Raw genomic sequence first — 25,058 nt, forward strand, 5'->3', positions numbered from 1 at the left:
AAGAAAGAAAGATAGATAGAAAGAATGATACAACCCTTAAGGCTGGGAAGGTGGCTCAGCTCAGTGGTTAAGAACTCTAGCTGCCCTACCAGAAGATCTGGGTTCAATTCTCAGCACTCACAACCATCTGTAACTCAGTTTCAGGGACTCTGATGCCCTCTTCTGGCCTGTACACGATCCAGGAACACAGGTACACAAACACACACATTCTGGCAAAACACCCATACACAGAAAATAATAGCAAATCATTTTAAGAATGCTAAGCCTGGCAGGGCGGTGGTGGCGCACGCCTTTAATCCCAGCACTTGGGAGGCAGAGGCAGGTGGATTTCTGAGTTTGAGAGTTCGAGGCTAGCCTGGTCTACAGAGTGAGTTCCAGGACAGCCAGGGCTAAACAGAGAAACCCTGCCTCGAAAAACAAAAACAACAAAAAAAGAATGCTAAGCCTGACTCCCGGAAGTTCGTCTAGCTCACAACCCATCCAAGAGAGGCTGAGATCCATGCTTTTGTCTTTAAGTCCGCTGACCAGTCCTAGAACTTTCTGGAGTTTCATCCCAGCATGAGCTCCTACCCCACCCCTGCCCTATACACCTTCACCCCACTCCATCTCTTAGAAATTCCTGAGGATTTTCCCTACCTCAGTACAAGGACAATCGATTGGGACATATGGGGTGGGGTGTCACTTTGTTTCATTGCCACAGAAGCATCTGAGCACTCTTTCACATGAACAGCAAAGCAGAGCCAGGTGTGATGGCTCTTGCCTTCGAGCCCAGCACTCAAGAGGCAGAGCTAGGGTTACTGAGCATTCGAGGCCAGCTGGGGCTGTATAGTAAGTACCAGATCAGTCAGTGCGGTATAAGAAAACCTCAGCTCAGAAAAGGAAAACGAAATACTAAGTAGAAGCCATCACTCTCCATACAGCCTTTACATGTCTTCTGTGAGGTTTGTTACTTCACTGCAAGATAACTTTGGCTTGCGCAAGGGATCTGTGTAAATTAGGGCGGGGGATCTGGCTTGTGTGGCAGAGAGCCTTACCTAAACTGCACCAGGCCCTGGGTTTATTCTCTAACAATGCATGAAGCCAGGCTTGGTGCTTATAATCCCAGCCCTTCAGGACGAAGGCAAAACAATTAGAAATTCTGTCACCTTAATCACACACTGTAGGGCCAGCCTAGGATATATGAGACTCTGTCTCAAAAACAAAACAAAAACTCAAAGAAGAAAACGAAAACAACCTCCCACTAAAATGTAAGTTAATTGCCACAAATAAAACTGAAAATAGGCTGGGCATGGTGGCGCACGCCTTTAATCCCAGCACTCAGGAGGCAGAGACAGGCAGATCTCTGAGTCTGAGGCCAGCCTGGTCTACAGAGTGAGTTCTAGGACAGTCAGGGTTACACAGAAAAACCCAGTCTTGGAAAACACAAAACCTGAAAATAAGCCAGAAGGTGGTGGTGCATGACTTTACTCTCAGCAGAGGTGGGCAGATCACTGAGTTCCAGGACAGGCAGGGTGACACAGAGAAACCTTGTCTCAAAAATAATAAATAAATAAAATGAATGCTTAAAATAATTTAAAATGTCAGAACTCAGGAGGCTGTGGCAGACAGATCACAAGCTTGAGACCAGCCTGGGCTACATAGAGAACTGTCTCCAAAACCCAAACTAAGCTAAACAAACAAGAGAAGCCCTAGATGGGAGTACGGAGGCTCAGCAGCGCTCACCGCGCAGCCTCACCGCGCAGCCTCCCGTCTCCCGGGTGCAGTGGCCCAGCTATCCTGGGCTCTCTGGTTTGCTGGCCTGCTACCTGCCACCTGTGACCCTTCACTGATAATGACAGTTACCTCCATACCCAGGGGGAACATGGGCCAGATCCTCTGTATTTTGGATTTTGAGACAAAGTCTCACTCGGTAGCCCAGGCTGGCCTCTGCCTCTCCTCTGTAGTTCTGCCAACTGGGGACCACATGTGTGAGCCTCTGAGCCCACGAAGGCCTTTCTCATTCACAGCACCACAGGCTGCAGGCCACAGACCTTTACAGCTGCGGATTTTCTTTGGACTGGGGCTACCCTACTTATGAATATTGAATTTCTCCTGCTTTACAAAATCTGGAGAAATGTTTGTTCAGGAAGCACAGGCTCGGGGCTTGCTCTGCGTGAGTAGAGAGCTGGGAGTGGACGGAGAATTCAGAGAGGCTCAGAGGGAGTTTCCCCAGCTTCTCTTTACTTTCTGCAGAAGGGGCATATCTTATTCTGGAAACTTCACAGCAAGTGTGACATCTAACTCTGACTCTCCCACCCAGGGCACCCGACGTCTTTGATGTTTAAAACAAGGGTCTCACAGTGTAGGCTAGGCTGGCTTTAAGAGTCCCTGTTCTGCCTCCACCCTTCCGTGCCGGGGTTGCAGGTGTACAGCACCACACCCAGCTCCCTGCAGTTGTTTTAACAGTGTCTGATTAGACCATACTCTACATAAGACCATGTCCAAAGAAGAGTAAAAATAAAACAACATCAGAAAGCATGGCAAGGATCTAAGGGAGTGCCTGGCCACTATACCTGGTAACCACAGGTCCTGTTCTTCTGTGAAGGCCACCCTTGCCTAGTGCATTAGACTTTTGGTGGCAGTGGCAAAATAGCTACAAGAACAAGTTAAGAGATGGGGATTTATTTTCGCCCATGTCTTCAGAAGCTTCAGACAGTAGTAGATAACTTTAGTGTTTCTATGCCCATGCTGAGGCACCATGATAGGAGAGCATGGTGCGTAGAGAAGCACACACACACACACACACACACACACACATACACACACACACACACACACCAAAGCTATGCTAGTGGGACTTGTCCTTTCCTCCCCTCCATTGCATCTGTGGCCCCAGTCTGTGGGATGGGGCAGCCCACATCAGGGCATGTCTTCCCCTTTAATTAAGCTCTCCAGAAACATCTTCACAGACACACCCAGCGGTACCCTTTCCTAATCCCCTAGGAGCTTCTCAGTCAAGTTACACTGACTTCGAGGATGAGCCATCGCACCTGGTTCCTCTCTCACTGCTAAGGGAATTGCCCTTTCCCCAAGCATGCCAGTCAGGTCCTATCACCTGACTCAGCCAACGGGAGCTTTCCTAGAGTTCCCTGCTCAAAAGTCTGCAAATGTCTCAGAAATCTCAAAGGCCAAACTAAAATACTTACTTTTGCTTTGGCTTTCTAGAATTCTCTTAAGTTCAGTATGTTAATACAAATTATACAATAAGACAAATAATGCATATAGATGGTTTAGTGGAACACACACACAGACACACACAGAGACACACGCATACACATTATGGCTCTTAGGAAGTGTAATGGAAAGATAAGGTCTTTGATAAAGAAAAAAATTAAAATCACTCTCCCAGATTGGTCTCTGTTCTGGTTTTCCCTTAATATTAATGGTAAGTCAGGTGTGGTGGTATGTGCTTATAATCCTTGCACTCAGGAGGTAGAGGCAGGAGGATTAGAAGTCTGAGGTCATTCTCGACTACATATCAAGTTCAAGTCTAGCCTAGGAAATATGAGACCCTCTCAAAACAAATAATGGAGCTGGAGAGATGGCTCAGCAGTTAAGAGAACCGGTTGCTCTTTCAGAGGTCCTGAGTTCAAGTCCTAGCAACCACACGGTGGCTCACAACCATCTGTAATGGGATCCAATGCCCTCTTCTGGTGTGTCAGTGACAGCATACTCATACATATAAAATAAAAATTGTAAAAATTAATAAGTAAAACCGAAGAGAAAGGGGAGGGAAAACGGGGCGAGAGCAAGCTCCATCCCTGGTAGGATTGGAGCTCTGAACAGTTGACCTGCGGCTCAGCAGCTACCCTTCAGTATAACCATCTACTCTGGCTCACCCATCTGAACTGGACTTTGATCCCTTATCTGTGAAAGGAGAATGAGTAATAATGGGATTTATACATGAATAAGCATGAGATATTTTTAATTAATTAATTTTTTATGGATATTAGTGTTCTGTCTGCATGCATGTCTGTGTACCATAGGCATCCATGCCTGGTGCCCTCGGAGGCCAGAAGAGGGCATCAGATCCTCCGGAACTGAAGTTGTAGATGACCATGAGCCACCATGTGGGGGTGCTAGGAATTGAACCTGGGTTCTCTGGAAATGGCTGCCAGTGTTCTTAACCATTGAGCCATCTCTCCTGCCCTAGTTATGGGGATCTAATGGGACAGTAGAGATGCAAACGCATAATTCAGTACCAATCGTTCAATAAATGACGACAGTGACCATTCTGTTGTCTCAGACAGACATCAGTCACCTTCAATGTTGCTGGCTTGTTTTGTTTCATTTGGGTTTGTTCTTTTCTGGTACCGGGGATTCAATGCAGAGCCTTGCACATGCCAAGTGTGTGCCCCACCACTGGACAATCTTCACTTGTGTGTTCTTAGAGTTCACAAAAGCTGTCTGTCTGTTTCTAGAGTATCTTCTTGCTCTTCTCTGAAACCCTCCCTGTAATTCTGTTTGACGTTTTTGTTTTTATGACTGCTCCTGCCATGGCACCTGGATTAGCATCTGCTTCTCTCTCGTCTCCACTCCCCCTATCATGGCTGGACAAGCACAATGGCCTTTTACCTAACAGGAGGAATTAGATTCAGGGACATGTAGCTGGGTACCAAGATGATCACCACCCTATGGTTAAGAGAAGGTACTCTCAAGCTAGATGTGGTAGCATGCACCTATGATCACAGCATACAGGAATGTTAAGTCAGTAGTATGACTGTGGGGTTTAAGGCTAACCTGGGCTACACAGTGAGACCTCACCTTAAGACAAAACAGACCAGAAAGTAGGTACTGTGGGGGCTGAAGTTCTGGATGAAGCACAGCTGTCACCATGTCCACGGGCAGTGTTCGTGTCCGCAGACCTGAGTCTTGGGTTCCTGACTGTCTTAGGGAATCTTAAGGAATAAATGAACTCACGGACACAAACCATATACAATAGTTGATATAATAGCAGCACACGAGGCATAAGTTTAAGTACTTTACATGGAGTAATTAATGTCACAGTAGCTCTCTGCAGCAGGGTCCGTTATTGTCCCAGTTTACAGGAAAGAAAACGGAAGCCCTGAGGAGTTGCCCCAAAGTCTCACAGCTAATAGTGGGAGCAGAGCCGGGATTCACGCTTTGGCACTCTGGGAAGGGCAGATCTCAGTAAGGAACATACGCCTTCTTCTCTCTGCCCTTGCTCTCTGGCTCTTGCCACTGGTCCTGTTGAATCTTTGTAGCCTGACCCAGCTCTGTAGAGGCAGAAATCCCTTCTGGCATTCCTCCCAGCAGCTCTTTGGCCAAATGAACTTGTAACACAATATTCTGCTAAGTCTGTGTTTCTTGGAGGTGCCTGGAGCAGGTAGAAGAAGGCCATTTCCCCATCAGAGGGAGCTGCTTCGCATGTATCTGGTTTTTTTTTTTTGTGTGTGTGTGTGTGTGTGTGTTAAGTATTTGTGTCAGATTGTGACCATTCTGAAGAGCATTCTGAAGTGTTCCTTTCGTTTATGCTCCAGAGCAGTGATTCTTAACCTGTGGGTCTCAACCCCTTTTGATGGGTCAAATAACTTTTTCACAAGGGACGCCTAAGACCGTCCTGAATATCAGATATTTACACTACGATTCATAACAGTAGCAAATTTACAGTCATGAAGCAGCAACAAAATTATTTTATGGCTGGAGGCCACCACAACATGAGGAACTGTGTTAAAGGGTTGCAGCATTAGGAAGGTTGAGAACCACTGCTCTAAAATATTGTCGTGAGCATTTTAGTTTTATGTGCATGGGGAGTCTTGACCTTCTAACTGCTGACTTGGGCGTAGTAGGCGCAGTTATATTATGGATAAACAGAAGATGTATGGAAACAGCCACTGTGGTCTGTAGAGGAAAATGTAACAGCTGTCTAGTGGATCAAGAGACAGGATCTCAGCTCCCTCCGAGTTGGGTCCTGGTGGAGCCTTGCTTGTTTGCTGGTCCAAGGCATCCAGAGAGGTCTCTGAGCTGTCTTTCTAAGCCTGGGTTTCTGGCTGTAGGAGCTTACTCATCCTTTCTGTCTCCCAGATTCCACACCTCAGACTATAGTTTCTACTCTTGGGTGCGAGTGAGCAGGGGTTACAGAGAGTCCCGTCTGGACTACTCAGCCCCAAATCTTGCTTTCTGTCCCCAGAACACTGGACTCAGGAACCCACTGCCAGAAAATCCTGTTTATTTTCTCCTGTTGGCAAACTCTCTGGGTTCTTTGATCACTTTTACAACTTTATAATTATGGGCTGTAATGGGCTAGGGCGTTTGAACTTCATCAGTAATTGTTTTCTATTGCTCCTACCCCAGTTCTTCAAAGAAGTAGGAATATCTCTAAAGAAGGGAATCCCCAAGCCAGGCTACACTGGGCTTAGAGGCCCTGAGACTCTCGTTCTGTGACTGCTAGGGTACCCCTCCCACTCCTCACCCATCCCTGGACTGAAATTATCAGTAGGATCCCCCTATCAAGGGCTCCTCTCTCAGCACTCCTTGGAAGCCCTTGTTTGCAGGGCCCTGACAATTTATCTGGGGGAGCTCAGCTGGGCTGGTCTTTCAGAGAGGAAGTGGTTGAGAAGCTGCAGTTTCTCAATTTCTTCTCCAGTCCATTGTAGAGTCCGAGAATCTCCTCAGGGCTTGGATGGGAGTCAATTAGGCTAGGCAGGGCCTGTAGAGGGACCAGCCCAACTCCCTGGAGCAAGAGAGAGAAAAAAAAAAAACTTATCCTAACCAAAATAAGACATACAGACACACACACACACACACACACACACACACACACACACACACACCTGCTCAAATGTGTCTCAATGCCCTCTCCCTGTCCCCTGCCTGCAGGGGGGTCTGAGGGGCCCACTAGCCCCTGCCACTGCTTGGGGAGTGGGGAGCAGAAAGCAGAGGACAAAGCTGTTCCCAGCCTACCTGGCAGGAGACCTGCCCCAACAGGCTCTCCCTGGGAAGGCAGCATAGATCAAAAGAACTGGGAGTGTGAGTCCCAACCCCGGCTCCTCTTCCTGCCACTGTGACTTGCAGAAGAGTTAACTCCTTCAGTGCCTGCAGGAAGGCCTCAGAGATTCAGCAGGGTCCCTGGGAGGGAGATGGTAGTAGAGGCAGCAGCCTTTGAGCCTGAAGTCTGGGAGGTCTGATAGCAGGCCGGGAGCAGCTCCTTCACAGCGCCTGTACTTGACAGTTGGTTGTGGCTTCTTTTCTCTTATCTTCCTCCTCTCACCCCCTCGAAGGCCCCCAGGTTCCCTCCTCTTGTTCTGTCTTTGACTCTTATCTGTGTTGCTGCTGCTACGTGGCTGGCTAGATTGTGCTGCCTCAGAAAGGGTCTGGGAGCCCTTGGTGAACGTACATGTGCACCTGTGCGCAGGCGTGTCCCGTGTCCTTGTGGGAGCAGCCCTTTAGTCCCTCTTCAGTCGGGCCATCCTAAGGGAAAGGACGAAGGGGTCAAGCACTGGACAAGGACTCTTTAAGGCCCTGAATTGGAACCAAAGAGTTTGGCAAGCTAGAGGGTAACAGGGAGAGAGCACCCCTGGGTGACACACTGAGGTTGAAGATCTCCCATGGAAGTCAGAACAGTGTCTCAGGCTCTCAGCACTATGCCTGGGCCTCACTCCTGGAGGTTGTCATTCCATAGCTGCCTCTGGCTAGGCAGGGTTGGGTCCTCTGCTCTTCTCTTTTCAACTTTATCTTTCTCCAACTCCTAGTCACTCCCTGCCCTTTGTTCTCACTGTTTGATCCCTAAGCAGGGGCTGTGTCTTACCCTAGAGCCAAAGCCACCATCTGGTACCCAGTGAAGCCTGAGTGAGGGGTCCATTTCAAAACAAAAGAATGAATGCTATTCTTTGAAGGCAGTGAACTGGGTCTGCCAGGAATCCCTGGCTCCCTGACTCTTTGCACATATACACGTGAGTTCCCTGACTCCTTGCACAGGTACTTGTGAGGGATCAGGGCATGCATCCTAGGGAGAGATGAATGTGCGAGCCGTGGTTGGGGTGGGACAAGCCTCTGCTCTGTTTCTGCAGGCCAGGATGGCTGGCGAGCGAGGAGCCAATGCAGTACTCTTTGACATCACGGAGGATCGATCAGCTGCCGAGCAGGTGCTTAGGGACATGAGGGTGTTCCAGGGAGGGTCTGGATGGAGGAAGGTCGGGTTCTTGGGGTGGGAGCAGAAGTCACAACAGCCCTGCTGGGGCTTTGTTCTCTGCAGCTGCAGCAGCCCCTGGGGCTGACTAAGCCAGTGGTGCTGATCTGGGGTAATGATGCCGAGAAGCTGATGGAGTTTGTGTACAAGAATCGGAAGGCCTATGTGTGGATTGAGCTGAAGGAGCCCCCAGCTTGGGTAAGCACCTCAGGTCTCAGCCTTGCATGTGCAGTCACCTCCACTTTATCCACTAGCCCCCTGGAAACCCTCTACTCCACCTTCAACCCCTGTGTCTCGGGGAGTTTCTCCCACTCTCTGAGCCTCATCTACAAGATGAACAGATTGGGCCTGATGGGTCCTGAAACAGTTTTCAGCTCTGTGGTTTAATGGCATGGAGAAGAGAAGTCTGCCTGCCAGGCTCCCAGGCTCTGACCCCTAAGTGCTCTCCAGCAAGTAGCTCGCACCTCACAAATGGATTGTTTCCTCCTTTGCCTGCAAACATAGCTTCCCAGATAACACTTCTCATAGCTGGATCTAGAGATTTCTTTCCTGCAGCCCCAAGCAGGGAGGACTGCCTAATCCATCTTCCATCTCTTCATCCCTCGGGTGGGAAGCCCACGGCTCTCAGCCCCTCTCTTTACTCCTATATTCCTTCCCAACTTGGCCTGGCTCTTTCTAGAGTATGACCCTTTTCTTCTCTGCTTCCCCCACCCACATCCCCAGGCAAATTATGACGCGTGGATCCTCCTGACTGTGGTGGGTACCATCTTTGTGATCATCCTGGCTTCAGTGCTGCGCATCAGGTGCCGCCCCCACCATAGCAGACCGGTGAGCAGTCTGGGTTGCCTAATAGAAGTTGGTGTGGGTATAAGTGTGGAGGGAGAAAGAAGGGTGTGAGACAGACAGGGGTCTTTATGACCATGAGAGTGCCTCCATTTAAATGAAAACTCTAGGCTCTCTGTTGGTTTTAGCAGCCTCTCCTCATAGCTCTTATCCATCTGTCCATCCAACCATCCATCCATCCATCCGTCCACCCACTCATTCATCATATATACCGAGTAATATATACCAGTTCCAAGTGTTGGGAACAGCACCATGAATAAAAACGACCAAAAAACACAAAATAAAACAAAACCCTCCACTCTTAAGAAGCTATCATCCAGCAGGGTAGTGGTGGTGACACACACCTTTAATCCCAAGACTCGAGGCAGAGGCAGGTGGATCTCTCTGAGTTAGAAGCCAGCCTGGTCTACAGAGCAAGTTCCAGGACAGCCAGGGCTCCACAGAGAAACCCTGTCTCAACAAAACAAAGGAACAAACAAACAAAACAAACAAAACATCAGCTTTCATGGGGGGGGGGGGGAGCAGGGAAAGCAGACAAAGGAAGCAGGATGTATAATATTTTTGATGTTAGCATATGCTTGCTACACACAACAGTGAAATGGCAAAGAGGAACAGGCGTGCTGGAGAGACAGGGTTAACCTTTTCTAAACCAGTCCAGGCGAGTCTGCATCAAGAAATTAATGATGTAGCACCGACCAGCAATGGGTGAGCATGGGAGTTACTGTCTGTAACTCCAGTTCAGGAGGATCCAACACCCTTTCGTGCCCCAGGTGCACAGACATACATGCAGACAAAATACCCATCCACACGAATAGTATAGTAATACTTTTTAAAAGAATCATTTGTCTGATGTGAGTACACTGTCACTCTCTTCAGATACACCAGAAGAGGGCATCGGATCCCATTATAAATGTTTGGGAGCCACCATGTGGTTGCTGAGACTTGAACTCAGGACCTCTGGGAGGGCGGTCAGTGCTCTTAACCACTGAGCCATCTCTCCAGCCCCACATAATAATATCCTGTGTCATCAAAGGAAGAAAGGCCTAATGGAATGTAGTGAACTAGTAGGATGAACGGTCCCAGCTGTGCAGGGGCTCAGAAGGGGTGCCCCCTCGAGGGCACTCATTTGGCTGTTCCATCTAATGGAGTGATGGAACTGAGTCCATGCTGGGGCCCAGGAGAGAGGAAAGCAGAGCTCTTGCTTCAATATGAACTCCATTCCTCTTCCCAGGATCCTCTTCAGCAGCGGACAGCCCGGGCCATCAGCCAGCTGGCCACCAGGAGGTACCAAGCCAGCTGTAGACGGGCTCGAGCCGAGTGGCCAGACTCAGGGAGTAGCTGCAGCTCAGCCCCCGTGTGTGCCATCTGTCTGGAAGAGTTCTCAGAGGGACAGGTGAGGTGGGCCGGGCTGGAGATGGGGAAGGTAGCTGGGGCTGGGGTGGACAGGTCTAGGTATGACTACATCACAACTATACCTGAGTCTATGTGTCCTCCAAGGCAGAGATCACTCTAAGATTTGGCCATTTTGCTGAGTTTCTAAGAACAAGCAGCAGAATTGTTGAGAGGGAGACTTGTGTTGGGCCACAGTGGCGCTTTAAACACATTATCTCACGTTAGCCACATGACAGAGGAGGCTGGAGAATAGATTGGGTGCTTATCCTTACTGACAGCAGAAACTGTTAAGAAATTTGAGCCAGGCATTGTGGCACGTGACTCTGATCCAGCCTTGGGGTGATAGGAAAAGAACTATGTAAAACTGTCTCAAAAAAAAGTAAAACCAAAAACTTGCCCAGAGTCACACAAATCTACCAGCTACCAAAGTCCACACCACCATTACTCTCTGTTCCTTTACAAGGAGGTGACTGCAGGAAGGGAAGGCCAAGAGGGGGCTAGGGAGGTCTTTGTAACCTTTGGTTGGGGCACTCTTGTTTGCCTCAGGAGCTCCGGGTCATTTCCTGCCTCCATGAGTTTCATCGAACCTGTGTGGACCCCTGGCTACACCAGCACCGGACTTGCCCCCTCTGCATGTTCAACATCATAGGTAGGAGGTGAACTGAGGGCCCTTCTGTGTGTACAGACAAATTTGTCTGTGGGAAAGGGTTCCTCTTGTGAGGCTAAGGAAAAGCAGTTTCCACCATGTTAGCTTCAGCTGCGAACTGCTTGAGAGCACCTTGTCTGTCGGGAAGGATTGTCCATACTGAAGCCCTCTTTGTTTTCTTAAAGAATATGTTTTCACAGCAGTGTTGCTTCTAAATCTGATTTGTTTGCAAATTTGTTATTCTAATGATCTGGCCATAAAGGACCCTATTCTAGTAAAATTGGTATAGCAATTTTCTAAAAGATGGAAGTGAAATCAACATCTTAAGGAAAAAGAAACTTGTGCTAGTCCAGCCAAGAGGACAGTGTGAGCTCATGGTAGTCCTGGGTGAAAGAGCGAATGGTGGCAGGAGCAGGGATGGACAGCCTGGCCACAAGGAGCAGGTTAAGGCCAGGTGTGGGTATATTGTAGATTAGATGTTCTTTGTTCCCCAAACTGAGCTCAGAAGCTATACAGGATCAGATGGGTACCTACAACTTTCTGAGTTCATTCTCTGTATGAAGTCTATGCTTGTGAAACCAAATGTCCATATTCTGTATTCTTTTCCCAGAGGGAGATTCATTTTCCCAGGCTCTGGGTGCCTCACCATCTTACCAGGAACCAGGCAGAAGACTCCACCTCATTCGCCAGCATCCTGGCCATGCCCACTATCATCTCCCTTCTGCCTACCTGTTGGGCCCTTCTAGGAATTCGGTTGCCCAGACCCCAAGACCTAGACCCTTTCTAGCCTCCCAGGAGTCAAGTATGGGCTCTCGGCATCAGCGCCTTCCCAGGGCTTCACATCTCCGGGCACCAGAAGAACAGCAGCACTTGGCAGTATCTCCGCACCGGTATGCACAGGGCTGGGGGCTGAATCGCCTCCGATGTACTTCTCAGCATCCCACAGCTTGCCCAGGGGCCCTACGATGGGCCAGGCCTCACGACAGCAGCGGGTCTGGAGAAAGCTACTGTACAGAACGAAGTGGTTACTTGGCAGATGGGCCAGCCAGTGACTCCAGCTCAGGGCCCTGTCATGGCTCTTCCAGTGACTCAGTGGTCAACTGCACGGACATCAGCCTGCAGGGCATCCATGGCAGCAGCTCTACCTTCCGAAGCTCCCTGAGCAGTGACTTTGACCCCTTGGTATACTGTAGCCCTGAAGGGGATCTCCAAGGGAAAGGGATGCAAACTAGTGTGACCTCTCGACCCCGCTCACTGGACTCAGTGGTACCCACGGAGGAGACCCAGGTTTCCAGCCACATACACTATCACCGTCACCGCCACCACCACTACAAAAAGCAATTGCAGTGGCGTGGCAGGAAGCCTGGCCCAGAAACTGAGATCCCACTGTCCAGGCCTGCTGCTTCTCACACTCAGCTGGAGCCATCTCAGCTCACCGCACCCAACCCAACAGCTCCTTCAATGTTCCCCGACCCACAACGGCCCAGGGCCCTTACAGAGCCAGCCCCTGGCCTAGCAGAAGCTGCCAGCCCTAGCCCCTGTCCCAGCCCCAACCCCTGCAGCCTTTTGAACTTGCAGAAATCCAGCCTCACTGTCAGACACTCACAGAGAAAACGGCGGGGTGGCCCCTCAGAACCCCTGCCAACCTCTCTGCCCCAGGACTTGACTATGCACACAGCTTGCCCCACAGTTTCCCCCCACTATAGCCCCAGTCTTGCATACCCTTGGCCCCCAGAAGTTCCTCCATTGATGTTCAGACCTCCAGGCCTGGAGAGGAGGCTGCTACATGAAGTCCCAGGCCCCTGTTACTCAAGTTCACAGCCAGTGTGGTTGTATCTGAATCCCCGCCAGCCTCTGGGACCATGCTTACCTGGAGAGGGACATTCCAAGTGGAGTTTTGACACCCCAGAGGACAGGAGATGTCCTTACTCACACTATCAGGTGCTGCCAGCCCAGCCTGGTGAGTGTTCAGGGAAGCTGGTGTTCTGGGAAGAGGAAACTGAATCTGGATGTTGGAGGGCAGGTGAAAAGAGCCAAGGGGTTGAGGAGATTATTACTCACCTGAAGCACAGAAATCATAGGTGGTTCTCAGCTTTTCAGGGGCCTTGGGTTTTGGTAAAGGAACCATTAAGGTACCTGGCAGTATCGGCACATGCCTGTAATCCCAGCACTACGGAGGCAGAGAAAGGCAGATCTGTGAGTTCAAGGCCAGCCTGGTCCACAGAGTGAGTTCCAGAACAGCCAGGACTACACAGAGAAACTCTGTCTAAAAAACAAAACAACAAACGAGAGAGAGAGAGAGAGAGAGAGAGAGAGAGAGAGAGAGAGAGAGAGAGAGAAGAAACCACTAAGGCTTCTCTTCCAAGCATTCTTGTTAATAAGGCCAGCCACGTAGTCATGGGAACTCTGAATCCTCAGCTCTAAGACAAAGCTTTGCACATTTGTCTGTGTAAACCATCCATCCTTTCCAAGACTCACTACTTCCCACCTTTGAGAGACACTGTACGGATGGTATACCTCTTTGCCTATAGCCATTGCTAGAAGGACCCTTTTACCTCAAAGGAAGACCCCAGAGATCCTGAAATACAAATCCTAGAATCCTATAGGCAGGGCTTGAGAGCTACTGTCATTCATTCATTCATTCATTCATTCATTCATTCATTCATTTCCTCCTCCTGATTACATGCTAGCTATATGCTAGGTCCTAGGCAGGCATCTGAGGACGTGGAGCTTGCCATCCAGGACACCTAGGTCCACGGAGAGACAAGCATGCAAATAGTTAGTATGTAGGATCAGTGTCCACGGTCATGTGATATGAGCATGGACCAGGTGTTTGATGGTTCCTTTGGACTCTGTCACATCTGCTTCCAGTGCTGGCAGAGTCAGACCACCTTTTGCTCTAAATTCAGTGCTTCCATCTTGTTTGACCGTCACGCTCATTGTTTCCTGTGCCTCTGTCAGGTCTGTCATTGTCTCAGGTCTGCTGCTGATGGCCCCTGCCCATAGGGAGCACAGCCTGAAGGTCGAAGCAGGAGCCTCCCTCTGACAGGGTCATGAAATTGAGAGGCCTGCACACCTAGTGTTGCGTCCCATAGAGTTGTGCAGCCCAGCTCCCTCTGTCCCTCCACGCCACTGTCAGGACTGTCAGCCTTTCAGTGAACTATCTAGAATCAAATGGTGTTATGCCCACAGGCAGGAGAAATCTAACCTGATGTGGCCTTCAGTGCTCCAGCACCATCTACGTCCTTCTAGCTCCCTTCCCTTCCTCTGCCCTCTGCTTTAATCAAGTTGGGTAAACACGAATTATAGTTCCTGCCGCCCAGAATGTCCCACTGACTACCCTGTCCCTATAAACCCAATTCTTACCATTTCTGTAAAACCAACTCGTGCATACTCACTGTCAGAAAGTTTTTCCTCTCTGCTACTCAGATGTGCATTCTTTCTTCAATATGTCTCTTAGGACCTTACTTCTCTCTCACTGCCATAATATCCATGTGCACATAATATCCACGTACACATAATATCCATGTGCTTGCATGCTTTCTCTGCTAGCCTATTCTTTTGGATATTCTGTTCAGCAAGTGGTAGCAAGCCAAGTTCACAATGAATGTCTAATAAATATTTATCAGGTGAATGAATGAATAGTAAGTACTAGTCACAGCGGTTGCTGTGAGTACTTCTCTAGGTTTGTTTTTCTCTCCCATTTCCCAGTGGGCTCCTCTCAGCTTTCAACCTAGTCACCTTCGCAGACATATTTCCTGCTTCTCCCTCTCTGTGGTTCCCTTCCCTGCCACAGCCTCCACAGGTGGGAGAAGCAGGAGATTAGCTGGACCCTCGGTGACCTCTTCTCTCCCCTCTCTTCTCATACAGGCTCAGAGGAGGAGCTTGAGGAGCTGTGTGAACAGGCTGTGTGATGTGAGATGGTCAGATGAAGCTCCAACGGCGAGTTCCAGAGTGCTCCAGACGACTCAGGGTTCTCCCTGGCACAGGGTCCTGCTCCTGGGAGGAGCCAGGACCTTAGCAAGCATCTCTTTTTGCCAGTACCTCCTGGGACCACTGGAAGAAGAGTGGTGATGGTGGGTGATGGGAGGTGCTATTTCCTGCCCCCAGCTCCCAATCTTGTCTGCAGAACACACCTACAGTGCAGAAAGTCTTGTGTCCAGCTAGACAACCAGCCAGTATCCAGTATGCATTTGTGGGGTAGACTCCTAAAGGCTGAGTTTTTGACAGGAAGCTATGAGTGACTATCTAGATGTCCTAAAGGTGCTGCTCTTTCCTCAAGCCCTGCCGGGTTCCCGGCTGGGTCTCCTTTGCCCCAGGCTTCAAGCTCACACAAGCTGAGTGCATGACCATGACCACATCTCACCTCCTTTCACTGAGGCAACTTCAGGTTTATCATTTCCTGTCTTCACAAAAGAACAAGGAGTTTAGGTGAGCCTCAGTCCCAAGAGAGGTCTCTGTATCTTCTCCAGCCTGTACCTGACTGCTTGGTGCTCAGGGAGGTGTTGGGGACCCTGAACTACTATCCTAGTTAGAGGAGTAGTTCTTCCTTCCTGTTCTTAAACCAATCTTACCCTGCAGGCTTTAGGGAGCCAAGGAATAGAGTTCTGTCCCAGAGGTGGGGACTGTGAGAGACCTGGGATCCATCTTTTGATTATCAAACTCCTTGTCACTCCGGCAACTCCCAGTTCCTCTGAGGTTGAGAACAGGAGTGGAGAGAATTAGTGCTCCTTGAAGTTCTTCTGCCTCTAAGTCCAAGGCAGGCAGAAAGGAATGTCTACTAAACCTCATCTGGGAAGACGGGGGATGAGATGAAGGCAGAGGAAGCACAGCTAGAGCCGAGCAGGGACAGGAGTCTTCTCCGAGGGGTTTGTGGAGCACAGATGGAGAAGATAAAGTGTGACCTATAAGCCATACAAACCAGTGACCCGACTGAAAGGATGCAAGTGGAACTGGAGCAAAAAGTTGGTCTGGGCAGCTTGTACCAAGTGGGCAAGGGCTGATGGGCCTCCTGTGCCTCTTCGCCCCGGCATCCTAACCATTGTCAGCCCCTCAGGCAGCATCCTTGCCTGGAATGTGAATGTGGGGACAAGATGGACACGGGATCTTCCTTGGGAACCTTCCCGCCTCAGAGTCAATGGGGAGACTGGCATCCAGGCACCCACATGGTATTTATATCTGAACCAGACAGAAAGATGCTTGAATCAGGCACTATGTTGAAAAATGTATTTATTTGCTAATATATATTTATCCATAAATATGATCTGGCTTTGTGGTTTTGTTTATGATTTTTCACTCAGGATAACAATTCCATCATCTCTATTTTCTTTTGTTGGATTTTTGAGGCCCAGCCTAACCCCCAATTCACTGGACATCTGAGATCTAGCCTCAAAGCGATCCTCTTCCCACTCCCAGTTACTGGAATTATAAGCATTTACCATTATTCCCTCTGATTTCATATGCTACTGGTGATGTCAAAAGCTAGTCAGGATAGGGTAGTTTTAAATCCCCAGAAAGATCAGAGAGAACAGCATGCCTGGTTCTCATCATGATTCAGTAATTTATCTGTATTGGACTGTTGATGACTCTGATGCTGCAGTGACTTTGTGACCTTACAATATTGTAAGCAAATACTGATCCTTGGTATGTGTGCATACACGTGTATTCACATGAGTGTGAGGGTAGTCTAATGTGCATACACGTGTATTCACATGAGTGTGACGGTAGTCTAATCTATATAGCAAGTTCCAGGGCAGCCAGAGCTACAAAATAAAGACTTTGAAAACAAACAAACAACAAAAAGGGTCTCTCACTTGAACTTGCCTGGAGTTCCAGGGATCTGCCTATCTCAGGCCCCAGTACTATGATTATAGTAGCATACCATCATGCCCAGCTTTTATGTGGTGGGTCCTGAGCCAGCTCCTCAGCAGGGTGCCTGCCTTTTTCCATAAATAAAATGATCCTCCTTCAGAGTTGATACAAGACTTACATGAGATAGCACACTGAAAATATATTCCAAACGGAAAAGAGTGCTAGAGAGTATCTAAAGCCCAGTCACTGACCCCATTTGAACGCACCTTGAGACAAAGCCAAGAATCAGTCTAGCTGTAGTTCAGTTTCAATTAGAAGGGCTGAAGGCAAACAGCAGAGACTGCAACTATTTCTATCCCAGCGCTCCAATTCAGATAAACACAAATGACCAGGCTTTTGCCTACACTCCAAGAGAAATGGTGCTTTTCTCTGTATCCATTCCTGTGGGGGAGTCGGGAAGAGCCTTTGCTCTGTTCACACTGCACCAGACCTCGTACTTCTGTCTGGTTTGCTCAGGATAGTGTCTGGGTGCCACTTCAGAAGACAAGGAATTTTGCGTCCTAAACAGTACATTGGCTAGCTGGGGTGGAGGAAAGAGTATGAGACGTGAGATATCTACAGATGTTCTCAAGGAATTATGTCTAAATGTGCCAAGAGTTTACAAAGCGTACGTAAATTATGAGCCAGGCGCGCAATCGAGAGGCTTTTAGGAAGAATTAAATAAGCATTTCCCCCAACCCAACACCGCCCCCCCACCCCCCCCCCCTCGGCGCGGCCCCCGCAAGCAATCCAGTGGACCGCAAACGAAACCCTATCACGCTCTCGCAGTTACAAGAAGGGGTGGGGCCTCGTTGGTTGTTTTTTTTTTTTTTGTCTCTGTAGACAACCAGAAAGGCAAGACTCATTGCCTCAAGCTTTAAAACGACCTAGGGTGAAGCGGCGGGCTTGTATTCTGAGCATTCCGGGGACTGAGATGAGGGCCGGGAGAACCAAGCCGGCCTTGTGTCAAAAAAGTCAAATACCCAAGCGTGGTGGTGCGCGCCCATAATCCCAGCACCCGGAAAGTGAAGGCAGGAAGATCAGAAGTTCAAGGTCACCGTCCGGTACTTAGATAGTAGGAGCACCATAGGAATTACCATTTACTGTCTCAATAAATAAGCAAACAAATTAAAACAAGCAGACAAAACAATCTAGGTTCTGCTGGAGAATCTGGAGAGAACCCGGGCCTGCAGCCAGACGGCGACATCAAAAGGCCCGCGTAGTGGTGCGCAGTTCCGCAAGTCGCTCCGCGCCACGCTTCCTGCGCATGCACCCACCGCACTCTGCTACTCCGCCCCTTCGGGCCCAACTACCCCTGCGCTCCGTCTTCCGCTCGCTCTCGCGAGTCCAGGTGACTAGGGCGCGCGCGGCTCAGGTGGCTGTCGGGTGCCCCGCCCAGCGCTCCTGCGGGAGAAACCATCTTCTCCAAGGGGGGAGGGGTGGGGCCTGCGAGTGCCTGCACCGGAAACGGAAGTTACATAAAGGAAGCGGCTGGCATTCTGGGTAATGGTCTGTTTACTTCCTGTGGCGGTGGAGCCTGTATTGTCATATCGGTGAGGATGGCCCTGGAGACGGTGCCGAAGGACCTGCGGCATCTGCGGGCTTGTTTGCTGTGCTCCTTAGTCAAGGTATCTGTCGGGGCCTTGTTTGTAGGAGCAATTGGGGAGGCAAAATTGGAGAAAGAGAGTGAAATGGATTCAGACACAGGAAAGAAAAGGACTGAGAGTCAGTGAATGGGAAGCCTAAGGAAGCCGTTGTTAACGTCCAGGGAGCGTGAGCTGGGCGTCTGTGCCTGCTGAGGGCTGTGTTTCAGCTCTCAGCTTAACCTAGCACAGGTTTGTCGCCCCAACAGACGTTCGGTAAACATGCTGTGTTGGACTGAGAAGACGCTTGGTGCCAAAGCAGCAGAGAGAGTAGCCGGAGAGGGTACCTGACCCCAAAGAGACTAGAGAAAATGTATAAGCCGAGTTAGGAACGAGAGCAAAAAGGTGTGAAGGTGGAGTTTAGGAATAGTTTGGAGAGCAGTAGGTGTTGGGTTATATAGGGAAGGAAGGGATTGACTTTGTCGAAATACTAATACGTTGTTTTACTCATACTCACTTTTTTTTTCCTTTTCAGACCATAGACCAGTTTGAATATGATGGGTGTGACAATTGCGATGCATACCTACAAATGAAAGGCAACAGAGAGATGGTTTATGACTGCACCAGCTCTTCATTTGATGGGTAAGCCCCTGTCGTGCTCCTTTATTTACTTCTGCACCATCTTGGCTGTGACCCAAGAAATTAATATGGGTCAGATTTTTGACGACGTAAGACTAGCTGGTCTCGGCAGTTCTTCGGAGAGCTACTAATTCTTAGTGTCCAGCCCAGAAGCTGTGAACTTCTGTAACTGAGTAATTGACATGGTGGCTAGTTCACATTAGAATATGCTTAAGTGTCTAATACATACCAGCAAACAAAGACTCAGCATGAAGAAAAAGAATGTCAAATAATAAGAATTTTTTAAAGATTCGTTAAATGTTGAAATAGTGTTTTAGGGTTATTTGGTTAATAAATATTGAAGTTATTTTCATCTTTACTGTTTTAAACAGTGGCTAGGAGGACATTTTAAATGGTGTGTACTTTTTCTGTAGTCCTATTTAGTAACGCTTCACAACTCTTGTCTGCTCAATTATAGTGATTGTGTTTATGTTGTATACTAGTGCTTGACATGGGATGTCCAAAGTGGTAGATCCTAAATGCTGAAGAGTTGGAAGTATAACACAGCAGTAGAGCATGTGACTACCATGTGCAAGGCCCTGGGTTTGATTCCTAATGCTCTCCAAAAGTGTTGGCTACGTGAAAGATCTGTTTGGAAAATGAAGGGCTACAGGTACAGTAATCTACTCCCTCCTATAGTATCTTAGTGATACAGTGGCTTGCACCTATAATCCTATCATCTAAGAGGGAGACACCAGAGAACTTGGGGTTCAGAGCAAGCCTCAGATACACAGTTTGAGCTACAGGAGACCCTGTCTCAAATGAGACCAGCTAGATATCTCAGCAGGTTAAGATACCTGATGGCAGGGCAGATAACCTTAACCTCAATCCCTGGATCCCACAAGGTGGCAGGAGAGAACTAAGTTCCTAGAATTGTTTTCTGACCTCAGCACATTCACCCTGGCATGCATATGTGAGAGACAGGGCACACACACATGTGTGCACACATGCCCCTCAAGTTAACTAGAAAAATTAAACAGTGAGAGAAGCAAGAGTGGTCTGGTTTTTTTCCCCAAGGCGGCAGCATTGCTAAGTTTCTTCTGGACTGCAGGCCAGCTAAAGATCCTCACATAAGCTGGGCTTAAGCCTAGTGTTTGTTAAAGTTCTATGAAGGTGTGGCTGATGTCATTTTGGGGAGAATAAAAGATTGGGCAAAGAGATACTGATTTGGAACCTTCAGTTCCTGTGTGTGCAAATGCACATTCCTGTCTTCTTGTCCCTTTGTTTTTTCACTAGCCATTCAAGGTTGATGATTAAAGACGAAGCTGTGTTGATACAGCCTTTAGACCTAGCTCTCAAGCTGAGGCAGGGGGACACAAGTGTTAGGTAGCTCTCGGCTGCATCTCGAGGACCTCATCTAAAAATACAAAATGTAAAATGGACTCACTCCCATCTGTAAGGGAACACCTGTTTGAGAGATGCTAAGAGGTACACAGTAAGATAAAAGCAAAAAGTCACTTTGAATCCTTACCAATTTAACCTATTTAAAAATTATTTTAAAGATGTGCTTTGTTTTTAAAGTTATGTATGTGTATGGCTATGTGCACATGAATACAAGTGCCCAAGAAGGCCAGAGTCCTCAGATCCCCTTGGAGCTAGAGTTACAGGCAGTGAGACCTGCCCTGTGTGAGTGCAGGGAACTACACTTGGGTCCTCTTGAAGAACAGTTTGTACTGTTAATCACCGAGCTGCCTCTTCAGTTTCTAAAAGTTTCTTTCTTTTTAAAGTTTGAGATAGATAGATAGATAGATTTTTTTTAAAAAAATTATCTGTTGATGCCATAACTTACTGTCTGGCCATTGTGAAGAATACACTTATGTAGGTTAACTACACATACCTGCTTAAATCCCTGATTCAGAGCTTTTGGGTACATATCTGTTCATAGAATTGCTGTATCATAATGTAGCAACTAGTTGTTTCAGGAACCTAAAAGCAGTACTTTAAGGTTCCAGTTTCTCCCCTCTTTCCTAGCTCCTCTTGCTTTCTGGGTTTTTGTTTTTTTGTTGTTTGTTTGGGTTTTATATTAATTTATTTATGTATTTTGTGGATTTTTTTTTTGTTGTTTTGAGACAGGGTTTCTCTGTCTCCTGGCTGGCCTTGAACTCACAGAGATCCACCTGCCTCTGTCTCCAGAGCCTTGGGATTATGGATGTGTATTACTCCTGGCTTTCTTGTTTGTTGTTTTTGTAGCGCCATCCTGCTGAGTGTAGATTATATCTTTTAATTGTTACCATTGTAGAACAACCCTCTTTTTAAATTTATTTTGGAAACTGGGTTATTTTTAAGTTGTCCAAATAGACCTTGGACTGAAATCTTCTGCTTTAGCCTCCAGAGTAGCTGGAATTGTAAGCTACCTGATCAGGCCTGACTAGAATTGTAGGATTTCAGAGGAGGTTGAGATGCGGTAGAAAGGGCATTTCAAATATTATTATTGAGAAGGTCGATTGTGAAGGGCAGAGGAAGTACTGGAGCTGGGGGGGAAAGCCTGTGTAACTGCCTGCCCAGGATCAGTCTGAAGAGCTACTTGCTGTCTCACCCTTCTTCCTCTCTTGGACGTCAGCATTGTTGCCATGAAAATGGGGGTGGCCATGGAGAGGCAGTCAGCAGTGTCAGTTCCTAAAAAACTATTTGATTGGATGATTATCAGATAACCTCCATAGCTCCTTATAGCACCTGCCTCCTCACATAGTGGCTTTCTAGCCCTTGAGTAGGCTTTCTGCTCCTTAGCCTATGGAAGCAGAGCTATCTGCCAAAGGACTGATGGAATGGAAAGGGACCCTTGGCATCTACTCTGTCAGTATCTGTACTAGGTACTTTGCATGCACTATCTCAACCTGAGTCTCACTGGTGAAAATCTGTGAAATGTCTCCAACTGTACTTGAGACTGCACAGCTCATTGAAGGAAGGGATTCCTTCCAGGAAGCGGATCCATTGTTTGGATTCCTTTGCACCAGGTTCCAGATGCCTAGTAATTGGACTGGTTGTCGTCAGTGCTGGATATCCACAGGTAAAGCACGTCTAACTGGTGGTCTATGGACATAGACTGAAAGGCCTTTGTCACTCCCTTCCTAAGTCAGCTCCTTTCCAGGGTTAGAACTGCGTCCCAGCTTTCCCATGGTGACTTTCTCCTCAGGTGCCTCTCCTGGAGCTGTTGCTTTGCTCAGTAGCCCCCTCTAGCAGGGCAGGCTCAGGCTGACTCTTCATCTTCCCTCTCTAGAATCATTGCGATGATGAGTCCAGAGGACAGCTGGGTCTCCAAGTGGCAGCGTGTCAGTAAGTGTCTTTCTTATCCTGGCTCATGCAGTGTTGAGAATGTGCCTAAGGGTCTGCAAGGATGTCTTAAATCAGCAGGGTGCATGGTGCCATGTGGGAAAGATGGGGGTAGAGAAAAGCCAAGTCTTGGGACTGGCAAAATGGCTCAGCAGCGCCAGACTAGCCAACTTGAGTCTGCTCTTGGGGACCCACATGTTGGAAGGAGAGAGCTGACTGCAGACTGTCTTCTCACCTCCACATGTGCACCGTGGAGTGTTCTAGACCACTCACGTGCACCCTGCCTCTCTTCTGACTTAATTCTTCATTGGTTTTCAGTCTTAACTCATTCCTGTTTTAATCTCCTCTCTTCCTCAGGTAACTTCAAGCCAGGTGTATATGCTGTGTCAGTCACTGGTCGCTTGCCCCAAGGTAATAGTTGTAACAGCAGCAGTGGGCATCTGCCAGGCCCAGCAGAAGCCTGTGTCCCAGTAGCTCTTTGCCTGGATCGTAGGTGATAGGCAACTCCAGTGCCAGGGGTGGGGCGGGGCCATCTTCATCCTCGTGACTCTCTCATGGGACTGTTTCTTTTTCTGTCATAGGAATTGTGCGGGAACTGAAAAGTCGAGGAGTGGCCTACAAATCCAGAGACACAGCAATAAAGACCTAGCTAGGTGCAGGCCATAGCATCTTGTTCTCTACTCCTATACTTGTTTTCTTGTGGAACTAAACAGGTGGGACCCCAAAGACTCCCCTGCCCTCCGTCTCAGGATCAGCAGACTCTGTGGAAGCAGCGCATCCGGCCTTAAGTCATCTCACTGTCTGACCACTGGTGAAGTGTCTGGGTGGATTCTCAGAGGCTGGATCAGGAGAGTCAGATGCTGATTTCCCACCTCCGTTCAGAGTTTTGCCTTTGTCCATGGGCAGGACTTTGGTGTAATAACAATAAAATGAACCTTTGGAACATACTTAAAAGGGTACTAAGGCCCGTGCCTTGTGTGCCTTTTTCTCTTACAGTGAGGCCTCACTTGCCTGGTGAGCTCTGAGGCAGCTCAGCTGACGTCCTCTCTCTGGCCTGCCTTTGAGGAGTACGGCTGCTCTGCTGTGCTTGCTGTTGTATCATGGGAAGACCTGCTGTCCTGTGCTGACTGGAAGTCAGTTCTGTCCTGTAAACCTGGTGCGCACCCTCTTTTGGAGGAATCCAAGGCTCTGCCTTCACCCTTGACACTCTTTAACTTCTCTTTCTTCCTTTGTGTCTTCTCTTTGCTCTTGCTGTACCTTTGTCAGTCTCAGTTCACATTCCCCTTGGTACCCTTAGTGGCTGCTGGGTCTTGATCTGGGTTTTTGTGCTTCCATGGAAACAGGCCCTCCTCTGGCTAAGAAGGGAGCCGGGGTAATGTCACATTGGCCAATGTCGTTTTTATAATAAAACATTTACCAGATAGTCTCACTTAAATCATAGAAATTGTATCCCCAGTTTGGTTTCTCTTTAGTTTCCATCTGTAAAGTAGGAGTGATTACTCCTGTTTACCCTGTCTCTGTATTTCGGGGTTGAAAGGACTAGAAATGAAGAATATATTCTGCTATTCTTCAGTACTTACACCGTCTTCACAATTAGTCAACATTGGGGGTGATGCCCAGAACCTTCCTGCTGGGGGAGCGCCACCTTGCTAGTGGAGGTTCCTGCACTGGGCTCTGTCTCAGATAGTTGTCACCTGTAGAAAGGATGAGAAGGAAGATCTGCTGACCCCAGTGGCTATCTCTTGACCCTGTGCTTGTCGTCCCAGCCCGTGGAACACAAGCTGGTAGTGACTAGGCTACTCACATCCACTCAACAGCTCCCCACCAGGAGTGTGTTCACTTGCACCATCAAGCTCTGAGGGAACAGATCATCACTCTCCATCCCAAGCCGAGCTGTTGAAGGAGTTCTCTAGCCCAGCCATCTAAAATTAAAACACCATCACTGGCAAGTTCTTCAGTGAGTTTCATTTGGAAGGGGCCTTGGCTAGCCAGAGTAACTCTGTCAGGCTGGAACTTACCTCCTGGAGGGAACAAACGTTTCCCCAAGAGGGACTAGACTGTGGAACCAACACCTCAGCTTTCACTGGCTTGCTCAGAAGTCCCCTGGAAAGCCCCAGCCGCTGTTCTGTGTACATGACCCGGATGCGACTGTGTGCTGAGAATGGAAACAGTTGTGGGGAGGGGAGACAAGAAGAACCTGCACGAATAACCACACTGGGGCTGCTTGAGTCCCACACCTCCTGGGCCCCAACTGTCAATCTCACAGGAAGTGAAAGGCGACCGCTGTTCGCCATGAGGGGCATGGGTCTTGTTGCAGCTTCCCCCACCTGGGAGCTGCTTTCCATCCCTCTCATCTTGTACTGGAACCCAGATTAGCATCCTGCCCAGCAGCCCAGACAGGCAAGAATGTGCTAGAGTCCCACCATTCCTTTGAGCCAAAAGACGCTTAAGACAGGTTCTGAGCTCGCAGGGTAGGCTGTCCTGTGGCACAGAGGCCTTTCAAATTCCAGGACTGCTATCTGCATTCTACCTCCTTAAGTGTTAAGTGCTTGCTGAAGTTTAGACCCACCCTAGCTTAGGAGGTTTGAGTGGGCCCCGGTCTTAAGCC

At 48.6% G+C, this 25,058-nt stretch overlaps 2 protein-coding genes and 1 long non-coding RNA gene across 5 annotated transcripts in view; 2 read left to right on the forward strand and 1 right to left on the reverse strand.

Moving 5' to 3' along the window:
* Positions 1-16,332, forward strand: part of Rnf43 (ring finger protein 43) — a 76,057-nt gene extending 59,725 nt beyond the window's left edge. For both annotated transcript variants that reach the window (XM_028772402.1, XM_028772403.1), the window contains exons 4-10: positions 8,070-8,144; positions 8,255-8,386; positions 8,912-9,016; positions 10,263-10,424; positions 10,970-11,072; positions 11,680-13,029; positions 14,940-16,332. In XM_028772402.1, the coding sequence (XP_028628235.1) occupies positions 8,070-8,144; positions 8,255-8,386; positions 8,912-9,016; positions 10,263-10,424; positions 10,970-11,072; positions 11,680-13,029; positions 14,940-14,983 (1,971 nt within the window). In that variant the 3' untranslated portion in view covers positions 14,984-16,332. The remainder of the gene's footprint in view (positions 1-8,069; positions 8,145-8,254; positions 8,387-8,911; positions 9,017-10,262; positions 10,425-10,969; positions 11,073-11,679; positions 13,030-14,939) is intronic.
* A 2,062-nt stretch (positions 16,333-18,394) lies between these two features.
* Positions 18,395-24,593, reverse strand: LOC114625149. 2 transcript variants are annotated; one of them, XR_003712016.1, is made up of 5 exons: positions 24,469-24,593; positions 24,255-24,372; positions 24,031-24,144; positions 19,020-19,085; positions 18,395-18,561 (listed from the first exon to the last, which is right to left on the reverse strand). It is a non-coding gene; the product is annotated as an uncharacterized LOC114625149 (long non-coding RNA). The 2 variants fall into 2 exon arrangements; XR_003712015.1 differs by having other exon boundaries at positions 18,395-19,085.
* Positions 18,437-23,890, forward strand: Supt4h1 (SPT4 homolog, DSIF elongation factor subunit). Its single transcript, XM_028772427.1, has 5 exons — positions 18,437-18,547; positions 19,038-19,144; positions 22,398-22,453; positions 22,808-22,861; positions 23,032-23,890. Exons 1-5 carry the CDS (start codon positions 18,479-18,481, stop codon positions 23,097-23,099), a joined length of 354 nt encoding a protein of 117 aa, XP_028628260.1. The 5' UTR covers positions 18,437-18,478; the 3' UTR covers positions 23,100-23,890.
* Positions 24,594-25,058: the final 465 nt, after the last annotated feature.

The sequence above is a fragment of the Grammomys surdaster genome, unplaced genomic scaffold (genome assembly GCF_004785775.1).
Source record: "Grammomys surdaster isolate TR1022 unplaced genomic scaffold, NIH_TR_1.0 213, whole genome shotgun sequence".
Lineage (NCBI taxonomy): Eukaryota > Metazoa > Chordata > Mammalia > Rodentia > Muridae > Grammomys > Grammomys surdaster.

Coding starts and splice junctions, on each gene's coding strand:
- Supt4h1 (XM_028772427.1), top strand. CDS start 18,479: ATGGCCCTGGAGACGGTGCCGAAGGACCTGCGGCATCTGCGGGCTTGT. Junction 22,454..22,807: donor CTCCAAGTGGCAGCGTGTCA/GTAAGTGTCTTT, acceptor TCTCTTCCTCAG/GTAACTTCAAGCCAGGTGTA. Junction 22,862..23,031: donor CACTGGTCGCTTGCCCCAAG/GTAATAGTTGTA, acceptor TTTCTGTCATAG/GAATTGTGCGGGAACTGAAA.